The following is a 19,423-nucleotide window of genomic DNA, read 5'->3' as shown; positions in this document are numbered from 1 at the left end:
GATTAAAGAAAGGAATAACTTATTAGTTATTAGACGCTAAAGTGAATAAAAGGGTGTTTTTTTATGAAATTCGAATAATTTTGGAATAATTAATAATTATTAACAAAAGTAGCAAATCCCACCGCTGCCACCAAATCAGCTGTTACGACCCGAGCTAAGATTAGGTTAATTTACTACTTTGTTAGTAAAATGGAGACAAGTTGCTGATTAGTCAAGTTGGTAAGACTTGACATTTATTTTTAAGTGTGGATTTGTTTGACTTTAAAGAAACTGCGGGTTTCCGTTAAATAAATTATATGCTTATTCCTTTTTATGCCATTATTTATTAATAACAATTAAATTAAACAATTATAGTTACTTACAATTTTTGAAGTGGATATGGAAGTTACAATATTGAACCGCAACCAGCTTTACTTCGCTGTTTACAGGGATGACTTGTGTTGTTTTGTTTTCAGTTCGTTATTTTAGCACTTAAACCACTAAACGACTATTTTTAACAGTTAATTCACAAATTCTAAATGTTATTTCGAACACCGTACCTTGATACAAAAGAAAACTTGTTTTCTTTATGTCTCGAAATAACTTGCACTAATTTTGTTAAAAATTAGAAAGAAAATAATGAAAAGACTGTTATAATGATACGATGACTGTATTAAACAAGATTGCTAATTATTAGTGCTAATTACTTCTTTAATGAAGAAGACAAGCTTTCTTTTAATAAACACCGCGATTAACAACCTAATTAAACGATCGAAGGGCCGACTCACGACACTGTTCGGGCAGAAGCTCACCGGAGTATTTGACAGTAATTGTACAAAAACAGGGGTTTATATAGTAGCTAAAAACTACTTGATTGGGGATGATTTGTTTAAAAGGCACGTAATCGAGCTAAAATCTATAAGTCACGTAGTCACGTATTCTGGCCGATTTCTAGAAAACACGTAGTTAGTATTCATTTCATTTATAATAATTATTAACATACACAAGTAATATGACACTCGCTTTTACAGTAATTTGTTTAAACTTCCATATACTTAGTCATTTTACATGCATTCATGCTTATAATTTTGAATTCAGGACTCTGGCGTCTAAATCAAGAACCTTCTTGTGCTGTTTATGATAAACGAGCGGCGGCAGATTAATTACCAAGAGTGTAGATAATGAACCGACCGCCAACCACCCATCACACCTCTCTAGATCACGGTCGATTATAATTTCAATTGTTTTAGATGGTAACTCATATGCGCAAGTTACTAATTTGTCTTACAGGGTTTAATATTCTTGCTATATATATATATATATTATAGATATTATATAGGGTTCAAAATATATTTAAAAATATGTCAGTCGTTGCACAGATTTTAAAGAAGGAAATTGAAAAATTAACCACAAAACATTCGTTTTCTTTTGTTTTTAAAGGTTAATTTTTTAAAAAGTGTAAAAGTCGAATAAAACTCTGTGCAACGACTGACATATTTTTAAATATAATTTGAACCCTAAAGAACACCACTTTGGCATAAGTGGGAAAAATTTCTTTATTTGTCAGTGGTTGTAATGAAAGAAAAAAATCAAAAATCAATTACTGCGCTTTTGAGAAAAGGCACATTTTAGACGATATTTCAATTTATTTAATGTTTTCGCTTTATTAATGTTATTTTTTATTACATATTTGAAATATTCATGAAAATATAAATAAGTTCCATATATTATATAATTTTTTATCTTTTGGTTTAACAGAGAAAAAGTGTTTTAAAAGTCCTCTGCATCTGAAAACGTTAAATCTAAAAAAAACCATAACTTTTATAATTTTGGTCAAATAAGAAAATAAAAAAACACGTATTTACTTATTTTTTATATAGAATTCGAAAAAAAAATTGTTTTAATCAAAAAAAAATTTTGAGTGAAAATTACACTGAGAATGCCCCATATATATTAAAACTAGCTAAAAGTTTGTAGTAACGAGCAAAAAATTTTAGGCTTGGAAAATTTTAGCACTATTAAAAACGTGTATTGCATTGTTCCAATCTACGGTTGAAAATAATTTAATTTTCCTTTTTCAAAATAGCGCCAATTTCTGGGTGTGAGACACAGCATATCACCAGTTCTGAGACGGTGTCAACACCCATCTGGGCAGCATAAAAAATACGACTTTGCAGGCATACTATTTAAATGTTGTTTTAATTTTTTTTCTAGTATTTTTGGGCATGTCAAGTGGAAAAAAGTCAAGTGATTCAGATGAAATCAATTTTAATGCTCTTGTTAAAGCTATTAAATTGTGTTTATTTGATATTCATATTTTGGCAAATAAATATTATTATTTAGTATTTATAATAATATATATTATTAATATATTTAATTATTTCTACTAAACATAACGTTTTATGTCAAACTTTTTAAATTTTAGCAATTTTTAATGAGTGTATCACAACTGGAGACATTTTTTTTTGACAAAAGCGATGTGCTCGGAAAATGTATCGTAAAATTTTTTGAGTTCATCGAAACACTACACTTTCTTTTAATAAAAGTTGCGTATTTCTGTTACCTTTTGAACGGTGTATTTTATTTACAATTTCAATAAAAAAATAAAAATTTCAATAATAAAATAAAATTTTAATAAAAGTTGCGTATTTCTGTTACCTTTTGAACGGTGTATTTTATTTACAATTTCGTTTACCCGTTTACAATTTACGGGTCAAAAATAAAACCCGTCTTACAACTGGAGACTCTCCCCTATAATTTATCACGTTAAATCTCGGTTCTAGAGGATAATTGGCAATTCGTCTGATGCAATTAATCGCTAAGATATTGGCAATTGATTGGCATTGAAGACTCAGAAGAAGTGCAGGAAAATTAACTACTGGCCACTCTTCAAAAATGCGGGTCTTTTATAGTCGCGAGTTTACGAATTTTTAGGTGGGAAAGTTCACCTATGATAATCGATAAAAAACAACACAGGTAATCCATAATACAATATAGATAGTTTTCGTTGTTTCTTTGGCATTCCCTTACAGATCGATACCCGTAATATGTGTGAGATAACTTCTTTTCTTCTAATTTTGGACAATTATTTTCTTCATTATGATATTTCATATAATTTATAACAAGTTTCGGGCACGTGACATAATAAACAATAATAATTTGTTTAAATCTTACTTAAATAATAATTATGTTTTAAATCTGCATCGGTATTTATGTAAGATCCGGTAAATTGGAAAATTATAAAATTTGAAATATTTATCCATACACCGTTTGAAAGGGCGATTTCTGAGCCTAGCCATAAGCACTGTTGATTGACAAAATTTTTAAAATTGTGTTTTAATGTGTAAAAATAATGCCAAACTTCAAGTATTGTGCAGCTGATCCTTAAAGGTTGAAGTGTTTTTCTAAAACTTGTTGTTTTTTAAGTCCGTGTAAGCAAAAAAGTTAAAGGTGTGCCAGCACTGACGACCGACATGATACCAGATCTGTTGTAAAGTCGGACATATGCCAGTACCGGCAAAAATAAACTGGGCCGGATGTTAAATAATGACCAGCAAAGTATTGGCCCAGTGGTAAATATGGAAATATACCGGTACTGAAAATTTTTTTGGGTGAAAGTTGAAAGTGGAAATTTTTTGGGTAAAATTGAAAGTGAACATTTTTTGAGTGGAAGTTGAAAGTAAAATTTTTTTGGGTGAAAGTTAAAAGTAAAAATTTTTTGGGTGAAATTGAAAGTTAAAATTTTTTGAGTGAAAGTTAAAAGTGAAAATTTTTTGGGTGAAATTGAAAGTAAAAGATTTTTGGGTGATATTAAAAGTAAAAATTTTATAGGGTGAAAGGTAAAAGTGAAAATTTTTTCAGTGAAATTGAAAGTAAAAATTTTTTGAGTGAAAGTTGAAAGTAAAAATTTTTTGGGTGAAATTGAAAGTGAAAATTTTTTTGGGCGAAAATTGAAAGTGAAAATGTTTTAAGCGAAATTGAAAGTTGAAAGTGAAAATGTTTTAAGCGAAATTGAAAGTTGAAAGTGAAAATGTTTTAAGTGAAATTGAAAGTAAAAAATTTTTTTGGGTGAATGTTGAAAGTGAAAGTTAAAATTGAAAATTTTTTTGGGTGAAAATTGAAAGTGAAAAGTTACGTGAACGCACGGTGGGGACTATGGGAATTACATTCAAAAGCGCTAGAGTGGGGATAAGTATGCGTAGGCAGAGGGTTAAATTCTTAAAATCTAAAGGCAGATTCTAATTTAGCCACCCAGAAAGCACCCACCAAGTAACAAGTTTCAGTTAAATTAATTCATTTTAAACATTTCAAAATGTTTTTGGCCGCCATATTCGATCCGCCATTCTGAATTCTTAAAAACTAACATCATATTCGTAAACAGCGACCCCAAAAACCCCCGAGTAAGAAGTTGCAAGGAAATCCAAACAATTTTTTAAAAATTCCATCATTTTAGATCCGAAATTGTGAATTCGCTATTTAAAATTTGTTTATATATCCAACTTTTATGTTGTTATAGTCACTGAATCCAAATCAGTATACAGAAGAAGTGAAAAATCAATGTTAGATGTAGAAATTAAGTAAATTTCCATAGAAATCAAATTCCTAAACTTCACAACACCACCATGCCTGTAAAAAGAGAACGCGAACTAACTTTGAGGTCGGACCACGTTTTTCTCTTTAGATACATCTTAAGGAAGAGAACCTACCACATGGCAGTCCTGACAATCACAATTTTTTTTGTGCTTGTGTTATCGAGTTCTCAATCGAAGGATTTATTTTTTTATGCAAAACATTTTTCCTACAGCTGAAAATCGACCTTTATTTTTTTTAACAAAAATCATGCTCTTAACTTTGACAGGCCGCTATTTTGTCAAATGTGTTTTTTTTAATTCTTCGTTTGGGAACTAAAATTATAATCTTATAATAAATGTAAATAAATTTTATTTTTGAATTTCAGACGAACTTTACTTGTGGAATGCTGGTCATCGAAATTCATGTTATTTCTAAAGGAGTCACTTTAATGGCACATATCTCAGAATGATTTTGTTAAATTTTTTTTTAATTAAAGATATGTACTTTTAGGTAATAAACAGTATTTTTTAAAAAGTTTCATGGTTTATTATGAAAAAATTCTTGAAAAAGTCACTTTTTTTTACGTTACAACTGATATTTGCGGTAAATGCTCAATTGAGTCTAGCGGCTGTAATACTGCCTCATATATCCGTATGCGCGCATACACTCCCTCACTCTCTTTTGTAAGTCCCTTTGACAGCGTGCTCGTCTGCATGCATCCACCATTTTCGTCAATAAGTCAATAGTATAGTTTTTAAGTCAAGATGTCAACTGCCTGTATTTTTTAGGACCCAAACAACGAATAGTATACATCTTCCATCAGCTCTTGAATATTCGGGATTCATATACAAATATACACGCCAGGAATCTCTTTACCTGCTTAGCTCCTTGAATATCTTTTTTAACGGAGGCCTCCGATATTCTTAATTGAATTATATATTTCTGCCTGTCACTGCAGAGGCTTTCTTAAATTGACTTAATTTATTTATTTATATTTAATTTACGTTATTATCAATTTGCACAATATTTATTTACTCAAAATTCAGTTAATAGAAATAATATCTAATTTTAGGAATCCAAAAAGATATTCCCGTTTTGATGAATAATTTTTAAAAAATAACAATTTTCAAAAGATAATACCAAAATACGGTAATGCAATAATAATTTAAATGACTGTATTCTTTTTGCGCTTAAATTAATAGATACATTAATTTACACGCGACTCTATGAAAAAACATGCCATCACTTTTTCAATCATATCTCGACAATAAAAGGAGATACAAAAAAAATTAAAAACGGTTAGAAATCTGATTAAATTTTTCGTAAAATAAGCCGTATTTGAATTCATTTCGTTAACTATTTTTTGAGTTGTAGAGTGAGAAAGAAACAGAAAAATTATCAAATTTTCTCATTTTGGTCTCTTGACTTCAACTTCTTTAAAAACCAAAGAAATCTTCGTTAGAATTTCAGCTTTAAAATAAGCATTAGAACATTAAAAAATGTTAATCCGTCATCGATTTATCATTAAAAATGTGAAGCCGTATTTCGACCGATCGGTGCATTGAAATTCAACAGTGACGACTCGGTTTTGGCTTCGCGCGGCTGCGAATGGGAGAGAAAGCAGGGACGAATGTTTGCTGGGGAACGATTAACTTTCGAGTTTCTTTATATTCTTTGTGAAACGTAATTATTTATAATTCCCCTGCATATATTCGTCCCTGCTTTCTCTCAATTCGCAGCCGCATGAAGCCAGAATCGAGGCGTCATAGTTAAATTTTAATGCACCGATCGGTCGTAACACGGCTTCACCTTTTTTATGATAAATCGATGACGGATTAACATTTTTTAATTTTTTAAAGCTTAGGTATTTTAAAGCTAAAACTCTAACAAAGATTTCTGTCTTTTTTAAGGGGAACGTACACCACTTTTGCGTGTTTTTTCAACATTTATTTTTTCATAGTAAAATGTATCGAAACACTGGGCTTTTTTCACACATATTAACACACATATTGAGGATTAAGAAAAAAATGTTTTTTTATTTATTCTGCCCTTCATGACGACAAAATGGCGGCTGAAGTGATTGTCCGGAAAAAACTGGTTTACACTATCCCAGTGGGCACAGGGACGTCTAAAAGACGTCTTAAAGACGTCCCTTTTTGTCCGCGGACGATTCGGGGACAATGATGGCAATGTCTCTGAGTCATCAAAAAGACAACTAAAAGACGTCTAAAAGACGTTCTATGTCTGGTCCAAAAGACGTCTAAAAGACATAAGAAAGGACGTCTAAAAGACATAAGAGGGACGTCTAAAAGACGTCTTTAAGACGTCTTTTGGACGTCCTTTTCACATTCCTTCAGATCTTAAATAAACATTTCTTTTATAACATTTTCTAAGTTGAAATTCAGTAATATTGTATTAAATTTATTTTAAGTTTAATTTTATTTCTTCTAAAATGTGGAGAAATAATGAAAAAATTCCTATGAAGCTGGGATCGAACTCGGATACCTTGGGCTTGAAACACTGTGCTTTAAGCACCTCAGCCGTTCAAGACAGATATGAACCTCTACAAAGTTAACGATCTCACTTGTCAATGAAATGAATTTAACTTAGAAAAATTCCAATGAATTTCACATTCAAAAATTTCTAAGTCCAAGTTGAACTTAGAAAATAATATTTTCTATTTATGAAAATTTTTCTATTTTCAAATGTTGAATGAAAAAGACGTCTTTTAGACACCTTAAAGACATCTAATGGCCAAGACATAGAACATGAATAGGACGTCTTTAAGACGTCTTTTTGTACAAGTCCAAAAGACGTCCGCAAAAAGACATCCTTAGGACGTCTTTTGAACAAGTGTGCCCACTGGGATATCTCTGCTTCAAAATGTCTGAAACAAAAAATCCAAAGAATTTCTTAAAATGTATGTCAGTGGCTATGGCATGAACCACAACCAACATTCTACATCCATTTTTAACACCATTTTTTTTACCGTTTTAGGGACGAAAAAGGGGTAAAAAAATTCAAACCGCCGCCATTTACTCATATTTTTTTTCAAATTCATTTTTTGTGGTTCATGCCATAGCCACTGACATATATTTTAAGAAATTCTTTGGTTTTTTTGTTTCCGACATTTTGAAGCAGAGATATCGTGTCAACCAGTTTTTTCCGGACAATCACTTCAGCCGCCATTGTGTCGCCATGAAGGGCAGAATAAATAAAAATATTTTTTTCTCAATCCTCAATATGTGTGTTAATATGTGTGAAAAGAGCCCAGTGTTTCGATACATTTTACTATGAAAAAATAAATGTTGAAAAAACACGCAAAAGTGGTGTACTGTCCTCTTAAAAAAATTTTATCTAAATTTTTCTAGATTTTGGAAAAAGTTGGAATTAAGAGACCAAAATAAGAAAATTTGATAATTTTTTGTTTTCTTTCTCACTCTACAACACAAAAAATAGTTAACGAAATGATTGAAAAAGTGATGGCATTTAAAAATATTTCATAGAGTCGCGTGTAATCGTCCTGATACTCGTGGACCGTAGTGTATTTTATTATGGTCTTTAATATATGGAATTTGTCTATTAAAAGAAATAATAATTTATGAAAATACATAAAGTTTACAATATTTCGGGATGTTACACTGAGGTTTTTAACAAATTTAAATATAGTTAATATTTAGTTAATATTTATTTATTTTAATTATATTAATATATAGTTCAAGAAATTTCCAAACATTAAAAAATTAATAAGAAGTAGTAAATCTGAAGGGTAACGTGATTATGAACATTACAAAAATTGAAATTAACCATACTTAAAAAAAAATATTTACACTAGAAGTAAATCACTTATACATTTTGATTTAAAAACTGTATTATTACGTTAATTTATTATAGAAATAAGTATACTTATCAATTCCACTTCACTAAATAAATAACTATTTAAATAACATATTTACTTATTACATTGTAATTATGTAAAAAGGTGTCACATGTAATATACCTTTTCCTTTTAATTTGAAAGTAACATTAGTAACTACACTTGAACATCGAGTTCTATTTGTTGAAGAATGTCAGGATCTGTAAAGTAAAAAAATTCAAGGAATTATCATATTAAAAATTTACGGGTTATACAAAAAGAAATAATGAGATTGTCAATTATTTTTAACATGTTAAATATGTTTGTTAGCATTTTAAAGATACGCGCTATATTTTAAATTGCTATTTTATATTAAAGACGGAGCTAGTATAGCTCATAGTATTTTAGGCGGTAAACCGGAGAATTGAGAGATCAGATTAGATATGGAAAGCATTGAGCACGGTTCGGCAAAGAGGCAGCTAGCTGCGAAAGAATTACTTATCGTTAAAAAGTTAAAACTACATTCTCAGTTATTAATAAACATTATATTTCTTATAAAAAAGTGTTGCTTGATTTACCCTTCTAACATGTTTTTCAATTATTTTATAACATATACGTAGCATGTTCCTATCATTAACAAATATAAGTGTTGAAAAGTGCTGTTGTTTAAGTTAGGGGTTGTTTTTAAAAGAGGGCAAAATAATTATTGCTAAAAGTGTGAAAAAAATCGAATAGCCGAGCCTGACTCGATGTATTGAATACTCGATTGGATTCGAGGTTTTAAAGTAAAAAAAAATTTTATACAAGAGCTCAAAATTTTGAATAGTTTTGAGGCTTCAAGATATTATAAGAATTTCTTATTCGGTTAGATAAAGTGCAAATATTTAGGTGGGGCCAATTAAAAAGATGATCTTTGAATACAAAATTTATTATTTTATAATAATGGAACGATACAGGATTTGTTTTCCTTACCCTAGGTCCTTAAATTCCTACATAATTGAGATCAATATAGACAATTATTTATAGTAGGTAGCAGTTAAATATTATTATATCTGAGTGTTTTTTTTTGTTTATAATAACAATATCAACTTACAATAACAATATTTAAGCTTCAAAACTGCATGTTTTTTAGGGGGCATTCTTTCTCAACTTTACCACCATGCTTCCCATCTTCAGTTTGAACGAAAATCGTTGAAATACCACTTAAAATTTGCAGAAAAATATCAAATTTTGAATGACGAGTGTCAAAATTGTCCATTTTAAATGGTTCATTCTGAATCTGTCAAAAAACTGAAAAAAGTCAAGAAAATATTTTTTTATTTATTTATTGGTTTATGTACCTGTCTTCAGCCTTACATACTTGGCTATACAAGTGTTTTTACATTTTTCGTAATTTTCTTTACAAATTTCCTTATTATTAAACTTAATACTAAATTTTGCGTCTACAGAACGGCTTGAAATTAGGAGTACTCACAGAAAAAAACCCGACTCATTTTTGTTGCAAGTCATTTGGAAGTCGGTCTCAAAATAAGTAATCGACAACTTCAAGTGACTCGAAATGAGTAATCGGCAACTTCAAGTGACTCAAAATGAAAAAAATGTCAGGTTTAAGTTTTTTGTGTGTGTTATGTTGGCAACAACTGTAGAAAATGTCTGTAGCGCGTTGAGCCGTTATCTTATTTGTGTTTTGCATGTTTCGTATTACATGTGTTATAGTAAGATTTAGATAAATTTAATATTTTGATTTTAAAAAGATTAATTTTAAAACTTTAACTAACGCTAGTTAAAGTTCGGACGAAAAACGTATAGGTAGTGGATTCCCCCTCTACTTAGTTTTTATTCAACTAAGAGGTTGAGAACCCTACTGTTGAATAAAGTAAGAGAAGATAGGATAATTTATTAAGATGTTAAAATTATAATGCAAAATTATGTTGATAACAATAAAATATGTATTTTACCCAAAAGTCCCTAATACAATTAAATATCTAACTTTTATATCTTTAAAAGAATAAAATGATAGTGAGTGTGTAAAACAGAGTAGATATATATGTGTGAATGAAGAATGTAATGTGTGTAAACTGTAACGTAGAAATATAGTACTCACTACTCGGTAATTCTGTTTATTTATTTGATTAAAGTTCCTAGGGCTAACAAGCCCTTCAAGGAACAGTACATAGTTGTATATTGTGATAAGTATATCTTAATAAAAAAACAATAATAACAACAATATATATTATTAAAGATGTTTAATACAATGCTAATACTAAAACTCCTTCTTTCTATTTAGTTGCTGTAAAACTATAAATGATTTACGAGAAATATTATAAACATGTTCTCGCCAAGATAGAGTCCAATCCAAAATCAATCCGAGATCTTTAACTGTCTCTTTATAGGAAATAGGAATTCCTCCTACAGTTAGAGGTTTGAGAGTAAGAAGAGTTTCAGAGGTAGGATTGTTAGAAGATGCAATTATCATGGCCTGGGTTTTATTAAAGTTAAGGGCAAGTCCGTTGTCTTTAGCCCACTGAACAAAATAGTCGATATCTGTTTGAAACATCTTAAGTAAATTATCAATGGACGACCACGGACCAGGCAGATATAATTTAAAATCGTCGGCATATTTGTGGTATTTACAGAATTTGAGTTGTTTACCAAGATCCAAAACAAACAGATTAAACAATAATGAAGAAAGTGATGCACCCTGGGGAACACCACATCGCAAAACATCCCAGTCCGAAGTTTCACCATTGTCATTAATAACTCTTTGAAATCTGGCATCAAGATATGATTCGAACCATGCGCAGACCGATTTAGACATATTGAAAGAGCGGAGTTTATGTAATAGTAATTTATGATTAACTGATGGAAAGGCTTTTGCAAAATCGAAAAATACAATTATTGTAATATTTTTAGAATCCATTGCGAATTTGATATCAGTTGTAAAATTTAATGCTGCAGTACAGGTACTGTGATTAGAGCGAAAACCAGATTGTAAAGGTTCAAGCAAGTTATTAGTAGATAGGAAGGAGGTCATTTGTTTGCAAACAATTTTTTCTAATGGTTTGGACAGAGCGCAGATAATCGAAATAGGTGTATAATCACTAGGACTCTTTGGATTATTTGTTTTTGGTATAGGACGAACAGAACTCTTTTTCCACATTTCAGGAAATTTTCCTGTTTGGAGAGAGAAATTATATATATGCAATAAGACGGGAAAAATAATCGGAAGGGCTACTTTAATCATTTTAATAGAAATCTTGTCAGGGCCAGTTGCATTCGTCCTGATTGATGTTAAACTCTCCGACAGATCTGTACATAGGTGATACATCATGAAAGAAAAAATTACTGTCATCAAAATTATCGAAATTTACAGTTGATGGGTCAGAAGTGAGAGGAGGAACAGTGAAAGGAGTAATAGAAAAAATGTCAAGAAATTCCTGTACTTAAAAATTAGCATTTGTTACCCCCTTTTTAGTTGCTATAAGATTAAGTTTTCTCAATATTTGCCATACATCTTCATTTTTACTCTTGTTTTTTATTTTATTGTAATTATACTTATTGTAAGAATCTCTAATTTTAGTTTTTACCATATTACGCATTCTTCTAAACTTAACCTGATCAACATTTATTTTCGTTCTTCTAGCTATATTACGTAATCTATTTCTTTTCTTAATCAGAGATATCAATTCGTCAGTCATCCATGGAGAATATTTTTTTTATTCTTAATTATGTGCAATGGTGCATATGTATCGAAAGCAGAAATTAAGTAGGTAGTAAGTTTGTGAACTTTAAAATTTACATCGGTTTCATTATAAATGCTGACCCAATCATAAGTAGACAAATGCAATAAAAAATCATCATGAGGAATATTATTAAAATTTCTTATTAAAGTACACTGTTTATTAATTTCAATTGAGTCTCTCTCGAATTCAAGGGTAATATTTATCAGGTCATGATTAGACAAAAACGATACCGGATGTTGATTAAACGAAAGTACATTATCAAGATCATTTACAAGAATCAAATCAATTTTTGTACTGGAAATGTTTACATGATGAGTCGAACCATAAGGTACCACACACAAACCTGCCATGTGAACCATTGCCGTTAGATAAATAATTAGTTATTGGTGATGATATATTTGGATTGCAATTAAAGTCACCTATAATTACTACATTATTAAAAGTATGTGTAAGTGAAAAAATTTGATTTTTCAAATCCTTTCCGAAAGATATTCCAGGTGGTTTATATACTACACCAATCAAAGCATTATCATCTTTTGTTTGGACTTTAATAAACAAAAACACTGTAGACTATTGCGAATGTATAAACAGACTCCTCCACCTCTGCACCTAATTCTATCATTTTAAAAAAGTATATAATTATGCATATGAAAAAAATTAGAAGGTAAATTAGAATTAAACAAGGTCTCCGAAACAGCAATAATATCATATGAAGATGCTGTAAAAAATTGTTAAATTCAATAAAATGAGCAAGGAGCGATTGAGCGTTAAATATGACAAATACTTAGTACCTCAATAGCAATATTAAATTAACTATATTAATGTAACAACCACACGGAGAGAAAAATCAAGCGTTTGTAGTAAGACATGGTCTATACTTAAAAAGCACGGCGCTGTTTATACTCGATTTGTAGAAATCTATGATAAAAGAGTAGGGACCTATACTCTTTTAGTAGAGACCAATACTCTTTTAGCATAGATTTCTACAAATCGAGTATAAACAGCGCCGTGCTTTTTAAGTATAGACCATGTCTTACTACAAACGCTTGATTTTTCTCTCCGTGCAGAGTAGATATCAAGATTCTCGATTTTCACTAATCGGGGATTTCTGAAATCGTAGATTTCGAATCCAATGTTAGGTTTCTAAATTTTAAAATGGCGGATCCAATATGGCGGACTTAGAAAAAGAACAATACTCGGAGCAGCATATTTGTATAAGAAACAAGAAATCGAAAATATTATTTATTATGATAATTCGATGAAAGATTACACAGGCACTCAAAAAAATAAAAAAGTCAAAACCCAGAGGTCACACCCCCCTATCCCCATGTTTTTGGGGTCGCTGAAACCGAATATGACCATGAAAATTTTTTTTCATCGGTCATTTTCTCGCTACCACCCCCTTACACCTGCTCCCGGGGGTTGGAATTTCAGTTTAAAAAAAAGTGGAGTGGGGTGTCTATTCCTATGTTTTTTGGTCGCTAAAACCAAGAAAGACTACCAAAAACAAATTCTTTTCTCCCTTAACCCCCTACAACCCCCTTAACACACGAAAGGTGGGGGGTCGAAATTCGAATTTTCACGAAAAGTCGATTACGGTGTCTAAACCTACGTTTTTTGGGTCGCTGAAACCAAAAAAGACTACGAAAATCAAATCCTGTCCACCCTCGACCGCCTACAACCCCCTGCAATAATTTTTGATAATTAATATTTAATTTTCAATTTCCCAAAAATCGGTTCGTTTTTTTTAAATTATTGCAGGGGGTTGTAGGGGGTCGGGGTGGAAAGGATTTGATTTTTGTTGTTTTTTTTGGTTTAGCGACCCAAAAAACGTAGGTTTAGACACCGTAATCGACTTTTCGTGAAAATTCGAATTTTGACCCCTCACCCCGGGGTTGTTAAGGGGGTTGTAGGGGGTTAAGGGAGGGAAGAATTTGTTTTTGGTAGTCTGTTTTGGTTTTAGCGACCCAAAAAACATAGGAATAGACACCCCACTCCACTTTTTTTTAAACTGAAATTCCAACCCCCGGGAGCAGGTGTAAGGGGGTGGTACCGAGAAAATGACCGATGAAAAAAAATTTTCATGGTCATATTCGGTTTCAGCGACCCCAAAAACATAGGGATAGGGGGGTGTAACCTCTGGGTTTTGACTTTTTTTATTTTTTTGTGTGCCTGTGTTATTAAACGATGTTATATCTTGAAAAGAAAAAAAAATGACTGTCAGTATTCTTTAAAGAATGTACAAATTTCAATTATTATAATAATTCAACATCAGAATATCAAAATATATATTTTTTTAAAAAGAAAAATAGATGTCCGCATAATTTGAAGTGCATACAAATTTCAATAGATTTTAAGATCTAAAATAGATAAGTGAATTAGAGAAAATAGAAAAATATAGTTTTTTATCAAAATTTTGGAAAACAATTTGCGTTAAATGTAACAAGGTGGCATTTTGTAATAATGTATAATTAAATATTAGCAGTAGATCCAAATTTTAATCGAATTTAAGATGTAAAATTGGTAAGTGGATTAGTGAGAAAAAAAACAGATTTTTATCAAATTTTGAAAACAATTTAAGTTAAAGATAATAAGGTGACATTTTATAATAATATATAATCAAAGATAAATTTTAATTAAAAAACAGGCAATCTTTTTTAAAAGTTTTAGTGTTTTTTTTAAATCAGAAGATATCACCAACAAAATATCCAAGTAATCCTTTTGACTGGAATTATTGAAACTTGTTTAAAGCTTTAAGGGTGTGCGAGTGAACTCTAGAAAAACCATCCTCCTTTCTGCCAAAAATTTTGCCTTCAGATAACCATAGAAATTTGAATTTCCCATCTCTTCGAAGTTTGAGTGCTGCAGAATAAATCATTCGATTTACATGTGTAAGAGTTTCTCTGATGTATATGGTTGAATTGTCGTTGATTCCGAGACCCAAAGCCGACACAGTGAAATTAGTACATTTTTTTCGTTTAACAATGATTTCATTTCGAACATTTTGATTACTCATCTTGGCTACAACAATTGGCGGTAGTTGCGGTTTATCGACAAGTTGTGTTTTTTTAATTCTATAAATGTTGACCATGTGTGTGTCGCAATGTTTGCAAGTGAAACCATTTTTAATAATTTTGGCACATATCATATCAATATCACAAAAAAATTAATAAAGAGCATAAAACATAGTTTCAAAACAATTTATTGTCAATTTATATCCATAAAAATGGTAAACTGACATTAAAAATATAAAAAACAGGCAGTCTACTCATGGTTATAAACAGTGGTCCACTCATGGTGACATGCAACTTTTTATGGCAGCCACAAGAAGACTAGAGACAGGGGGTAAAACTTCGGTAGTGGGGGTATGGCAATGCTCAGTCGCTCAGCTGATGTATGGTTAGGCGTTTACTTTCAAAAAAAGTTTTCGCCGCAATAGACCACTTGGACTTCTGCGCATCTAAACACGTAAACACGGGAAAATATATTCTATACAAATACAATATGAAATATAAGTGTTTATACTTTCAAACATCTTTTAGTTATTAAAAAAACGTTTTATAAAAACAAAAAAATGTGTAAACTGGTAGCATGAAGTGTATTAAAAGTTAACAAAAAGTAATAGTCTTAGTGTTGTGTAGGTTTATCTTGCTTCTTGTTACAACTTTTCACACAGCACGTTTTCGGAATTTTTAACTATTTGAATAACACTTAATTTAATAATCACTCACATTATTTCTATATATCCGTTATGACACACATTGTCAATTGTGTCTCGATTGCACTGATTGCACTTTAAAGTTAACCTCAAATTAAAATCATATCATACACATATGTAAAACGGTAAAACATATGGTATTCAAGAATTTGAATGTGTGAGTGATGTGCAGAAGCACCGCGCCGGCGACTTTTCGAAACGAAAAACGCCTGGTTAATGAAAGGCTTTTGACTCATCCCCACTACCGAAGTTTTACCTCCTGTCTCTAGCCTTCTTGGGCAGCCACCACAACTTTTTTTTGAGTCAAAATAATTACTTAATTAAACTAAGACAATCAATTTTAATGTTCAAATGAGTAGAGAAAAAATAAGTTACCTTTTAAAACTTAAATTTTACATTACTTTTACACTTCCGAATCACTTTACTCATTGTAAGAGCGACTTCTTTTTTGGTTTGTGTTCTTAAAAATTCGTTACATCAAACGATAACGTATGTGATTATCGCGGAACTTAATTTCTTACGGTTTCTAGGTGCCGTGCTGCTATTCGCACTATTTATTTTACGTTTTCGTTGTCAGATAACTTAAAAGCTCAGGCGGTCCACTTAAGGTGACATTACCCTATTCAAATTAATATTCTTTTATAGAATTACTTTTATATTATTTTTGCTGATTATAGATTTTTTAAATATTTTCTTTTAATTCTTTTACTTCATATTTCTTTCACAAATTCTTTATATTTATTTTTATTCACTTTATTTTCAATATTTTCTTTTCAATTCTTTTACTTTTTTATTTATGTCACTTTTATTATTTTTATATTTCAATATGACTTTTAAATTCAACCATTTTTTTACTTTCAATTACTTTATAATTTTTACTTCAAACAAAATTCACTTTTTCTAACAAACTTTTATTTAACCCTTATAACTTCTAAGAAAATCCCTTGCTCAGGGATGCAAACTTTAATTCTGATCTTCACGATCACTACGTCCAATTGCCGGACTTAGACTTGCCTGGCCAAAAACTTTCCCAGTGTCAATCAATTTTATTGCACTTGACTGTTGCCAAGCCAATTCTGTAACCTGGCACATTTAGGCAGTGGCGTGATCCGAGTTTAGTGACTTAGATGCACCACTCCTTATATTGAGCAATTTGCTTTTATATTTTCTAACTATTTCTCATAAAGGTCAACAAACTGTTTGTCCAAGAAAAGGAATTAATTAAGAAATACCGTGTTATATTCTTAGATATTTCACCTCAAAATTGTGAAACTCAAAGGAATGTTAAATTCAATTAAATATATTATTTATATAGAATTAGATCTTTATCCGATTAAAATACTTTAAATTAAAATATTCAAAAGAAGAATGTCCCTTTTGTGAAATTACAAAGGGTTGTTTTTGTGTAAATGTTTAAGATGTGTTAACAAAATCTTGTGTTGTTTGAATAAATAATGTACGTAATTTTAGTTTAAGTGTAATTAAAAAGATATTAACAATATAAAAAGTTACGGAGTTCGGCCGTAACAACATGGTTGCCATCCCTATCAGTCAATTCACATGTGTGTCTAACCTAAAATTTTTTTTCATTTCTCACTCATGCAATAAATCGACTACAAGTATTAATGTTTTGACAAGTGCAACGTGTTTATTAGTTATAAACAATTATTTTTATTCATATTTTTATGAATTATTCTTAGTTTTTCCAATGTGATTGTAATTTTATCGTAAACACAAAATGATACCCCTTTAGACTCATTTTGAGTCTTTTTCCTAGAAACTCAGAATGAGTCGAAGGGGTATCATTTTTGTTGCAGTTCAAAATGAGTCTCATATGCGACTTTTTTAGAGTTCGGTTTTTTTCTGTGCTCGCATTTGCCTGGACCACCCGTCTAATGGGTTTTCTCGCCAGTGGAGAGGGAAACTGTAGAAAACCTCTCCAAGTACAGCCGGTTTATCGACAGTCGAGTTCTAATGGTGTGTACCGGACAATAATCGACGGTGCACATCATTATACCTCGACGTCAAACCTCCCGCTCAGATTATCTCACGTGCCGAAAAAATATTAAGCCGAATGGGCGCGAACCAAGTACCCTTGGTTCTAAAACGTCCGCCAAGAGAGGCATCTATCCGACTGAGCTAATCTGTCGGTTAATTTTTTATTTAACTATAATGTTTGTTTAATTGGCCATATTCATTTTGTATAGTCACTTTACAGTCCCCACTTTATGTCTACATTGTCATATAAGGCTAAATTAAATTTGAGGTTATAATATGGCCGGCAAAAGTGACTAAAATAAACCAATTGCAATGTGTTTTCTCTGCAACATTATTTTCAATAGTGAATGAACTTTCAAGGGTTTCTGGTCTGACCCATTACGTATATGTGACCTGGATAGTGAAAAGGGACCTTACGTGCGAAAACAAGTTTTCGAGAAAACAGCAGTTAAAGTTTAACTTAGAAAAACCCTTGTTACTTTTTTAAATATTAATATTTTTTAATCAACTTAGGCTTATTTTCTTCACCGTGAATCACAGTATCTAAATAAAAAACATACAAGTAATGCAAATTTTTTATTACTAATTGTTTATATAAATTAATAACAAACTCCCCAAACATAGAAAAAATAATCTAAGTTTTCTATCTAGCAACAATAAGTATAAATAAATGACACATGTTTGTAAGGGTTTTCGAGGCCACTTATTACGAATATGATGTTAAATTGACAATTTGACAGTTGACAGCTGTCAACTTCTCTAAAAAATGATCGTTTTTTGTAAAAAAGTCAGTAATAAGGTTTTTGAGGTCGCTGATTACGAATATGATATCAAATTTGAATATTAACTGTTGACAGTTGTCAAAGAAACTGTCAACTTTTCTAAATAATAAAAAATTATCGTCTTCGTTATTTTAATTTATATAATAACAAAAAATTAGTTTTTTCGTATTTTTACTCTTGTTTCTTTTGACTTAAAACTTTTTTTTAAACTTCTAATCAACTTATGATTTTTTGGTTTTCACCATTTTAAAGAGCGTTTCAAACCCTATCCGAATCAACAAAAAAGTAAAAAATGATTTTTTGACACGTAAGGTCCCTTTTCATAGACCAGGTCACATATATCGCTATATGTTCAAAATTTAAAATGTCGGACATGGATTTTAAAAAATAATTGTATTGCATGAATTTTGTTACTCTGGGGTTTTTGAGGTCGCTGATTACGATCCTGGAGTTTGTTTACAAAAATTCAAAATATTGGATCCAAAATGGCGGTTATGAATTCGAAATTCGAAATAACGGATACAATATGACTGATATTATTCATTATTAAGCAGATCTACCTAAAAATTTTGAATTCTACACTGAAAAAATGTTGAGTACCGTGCAATCCCAATCGTCGGAAAGTGGGGGAACTATAGTTTGGATGTGCTACGTTCTCAATTCGGGAGATCTACGTTCCCATGTCGGTGGCGCTGAACACCCAAGATTTGAGACTCAAAACCTTGGGACTGCAATAGCCGCATCTTGGGCGTTCAGCACGCCCAAGTTGGAAATT

At 30.8% G+C, this 19,423-nt stretch overlaps 1 protein-coding gene across 3 annotated transcripts in view; it reads right to left on the bottom strand.

Annotated features, from left to right (window-relative positions):
• The window catches only part of LOC122504189, a 224,133-nt gene that overhangs the window by 104,858 nt on the left and 99,852 nt on the right, over positions 1-19,423 (bottom strand). The window contains exons 5-6 of one of the 3 annotated variants that reach the window (XR_006301816.1): positions 9,501-9,697; positions 8,552-8,628 (exon numbers count right to left, since the gene is read on the bottom strand). Coding sequence is in view for 1 of the 3 variants with exons in the window: in XM_043615126.1 (XP_043471061.1) it covers positions 8,585-8,628 (44 nt within the window). In the remaining 2 variants the exon portion in view is untranslated. Of the gene's footprint in view, positions 1-8,399; positions 8,629-9,500; positions 9,698-19,423 lie in introns of those variants that run through there. The other 2 variants (XR_006301815.1, XM_043615126.1) reach the window with 2 other exon arrangements.

The sequence above is a fragment of the Leptopilina heterotoma genome, unplaced genomic scaffold, assembly GCF_015476425.1.
Source record: "Leptopilina heterotoma isolate Lh14 unplaced genomic scaffold, ASM1547642v1 Lhet_282, whole genome shotgun sequence".
NCBI classification, from domain to species: domain Eukaryota; kingdom Metazoa; phylum Arthropoda; class Insecta; order Hymenoptera; family Figitidae; genus Leptopilina; species Leptopilina heterotoma.
This window is presented reverse-complemented; position numbering and strand designations above follow the sequence as displayed.